The 2,548-nt window shown below is 61.1% G+C and overlaps 1 protein-coding gene across 1 annotated transcript in view; it reads left to right on the top strand.

Moving 5' to 3' along the window:
- Positions 1-300: 300 nt before the first annotated feature.
- The window catches only part of ZNF358 (zinc finger protein 358), a 2,966-nt gene continuing 718 nt past the window's right edge, over positions 301-2,548 (top strand). Inside the window, exons 1-2 of the mRNA XM_010828488.1 lie at positions 301-1,126; positions 1,367-2,544. Of these exons, the coding sequence (XP_010826790.1) occupies positions 1,054-1,126; positions 1,367-2,544 (1,251 nt within the window). The 5' untranslated portion in view covers positions 301-1,053. The remainder of the gene's footprint in view (positions 1,127-1,366; positions 2,545-2,548) is intronic.

Below are 2,548 nucleotides of genomic sequence, written 5' to 3'. Positions count from 1 at the left end.
GTTGTTTCCCGCCCCAGGCCTAGCCATGGGGTGGGCATCACCTCCCCTTCAGATAATCCTGAGCTCCCCCTGCTCCCCAGAAGGGGTCCCAGCTTGTTTCTCTGTCCCACTCCCTACCTCCAGCCATGGAGGTAGAATTCAGGATCTTTCTTCCCAGAGAGGACCATCTCCATGCTTGAGCCATGGAGTCAGTCACTCAAATCATTCCCTCCTAGGAGATGGCCCAGGGGTCCCTCCAGTAACCAAAGAGAAGCCCAATGTGTTGTTTTGCCTACCCCACAGCTAGGGGTTTTCTGGTGGCTCAAATGGTAAAGAATCTGCCTGCAATGCAGGAGACCCTTGTTTGATCCCTGAGTGGGGAAGATCCGCTGGAGAAGGGAATTGGCTACCCACCCCAGTTTTCTTGCCTGGATAATTCCTTGGACAGAGAAGCCTGGTGGGTTACAGTCCATGAGATACCAAACAGCTGGACTGGACTAAGCGACTAACAAGCTAGGGGTTAGAATTCAGGATCTATCCAGTCGGGCAAACAGGTACACTGACACTTGTCCCTACTCTCCTGGATAATGGGTCCATGGGTCTCCCTGCCCCCTCCAGGGGTTCCCATGCACACTCTACCTTTAGAAATCAGCATTCAGGATCTTCTATCTAAGACGGAACATAGGTGTTTTGACACTTAGTCATACCCCAGAACTATGAAGTTTGGAATTCACGTTGTCTCTTCCCCCGGAAGCAAGCCAGGGGTCTCCCTGCGTGCCCCCAGTGACCCAGGAGAAGTACCAGATGTTGTCTGCACCCCCCCCAACACACACACTCATCCCCCACAGATAGAGGCTTCAGAGATCACAATGTTTCCTCTCTAGGAGGTGAGCCAAGTTCCCTACCAGGAACCCCCAAATATGCCACCCCCAACAATGGGACTGGAATTCAGGCCATGTACTTAGAGCAAGCACAGGAACCCAGACACCCACCCTCTTCCCCTCAAAGCGGCCATGGTCAAGGGGACTCTCTCCTCCACAGGACCTGAGCTTCCCACCAGAGGAGGAGCCCAGGATGGAGAGAGGGGCGGAACCATGGAGCTGGGTGCTGGAGACCTCTAGTGCTGGGTCCCCTGACTTCTATCCAGGTGTGGGGCTGAGAAGGGAGGCCCCTCCCCCTGTCCCACCAGGGTCCCTCTTCTCCCTGACCTGGCAGGAACCAGTGCAGTCTCCCTATAGCACGAGACAAGAGAAGGATCTGTGTGTTTACCCCAAAGCGGGATCTGGGGTACAGCCCAACTCCCTCTCCCTTCCCTGCCCAGGCTCCAGAAGAGACCCCGGGTTCCGCAGAACCTACTCTCCACTCACCCTCTGCCCTCACCCCATAGATCCTGCCCCAGAAGCCGGTACTTCCACACCAGGGATGAGGCGTTCCGTCTTAGTCAGGAACCCAGGCCACAAGGGCAGGAGGCCGGATTATGAAGAGCTTGACTCAGACTCAGAAGATCTAGACCCTGACCCAGAAGAGCTGGACCCGGCTTCCGAAAAGCAGGAGCCTGAGCCGGAAGACCTCCACACTGTCTCTGAGGACGTGGACCCCAGCTGTGAAGATCTGGAGCCTGTCTCCGAGGCTCTGGATGCGGAGGCGGATGCTCCAGGCTCCATCTCGGGGATCCGTGACTCCGACCCCCAAGATCTCGACCCCCTGTCTTCAAGTTTCGACGACCCCGACGTCATCGGCCCGGTTCCCCTGATCCTCGACCCTAACAGCGACGCCCTCAGTCCCACTGCCTCCCCAGACCTGGATTCCCTCTCCTCCGACCTCCCTGCCACCCCTGAGGTCCTGACCGCTGCCCCCGCGGTGCTCCCTGCACCTGCCAGCCCGCCCCGGCCCTTCTCCTGCCCCGACTGCGGGCGAGCCTTCCGCCGCAGCTCGGGGCTGAGCCAGCACCGCCGCACGCACAGCGGCGAGAAGCCCTACCGCTGCCCCGACTGCGGCAAATCATTCAGCCACGGCGCCACGCTGGCGCAGCACCGGGGCATCCACACTGGCGCGCGGCCCTACCAGTGCGCCGCATGCGGCAAGGCCTTCGGTTGGCGCTCCACACTGCTCAAGCACCGCAGCAGCCACAGTGGCGAGAAGCCTCACCATTGCCCGGTGTGTGGCAAAGCCTTCGGCCATGGCTCGCTGCTGGCGCAGCACCTGCGCACGCACGGCGGCCCGCGGCCGCACAAGTGCCCGGTGTGCGCCAAGGGCTTCGGGCAGGGCTCGGCGCTGCTGAAGCACCTGCGCACGCACACGGGTGAGAGGCCGTACCCATGCCCGCAATGTGGCAAGGCCTTCGGGCAGAGCTCGGCGCTGCTGCAGCACCAGCGCACGCACACGGCCGAGCGCCCCTACCGCTGTCCCCACTGCGGCAAGGCCTTTGGCCAGAGCTCCAACCTGCAGCATCACCTGCGCACGCACACGGGCGAGCGGCCCTACGCCTGCCCCCACTGCTCCAAGGCCTTTGGGCAGAGCTCCGCGTTGCTGCAGCACCTACATGTGCATTCGGGCGAGCGCCCCTACC

The sequence above is a fragment of the Bison bison genome, unplaced genomic scaffold, assembly GCF_000754665.1.
Source record: "Bison bison bison isolate TAMUID 2011002044 unplaced genomic scaffold, Bison_UMD1.0 scf7180017864492, whole genome shotgun sequence".
Classification (NCBI taxonomy): domain Eukaryota; kingdom Metazoa; phylum Chordata; class Mammalia; order Artiodactyla; family Bovidae; genus Bison; species Bison bison.
The sequence above is the reverse complement of the archived record's forward strand: the minus strand, read 5'-3'. Positions and strand labels throughout refer to the sequence as shown.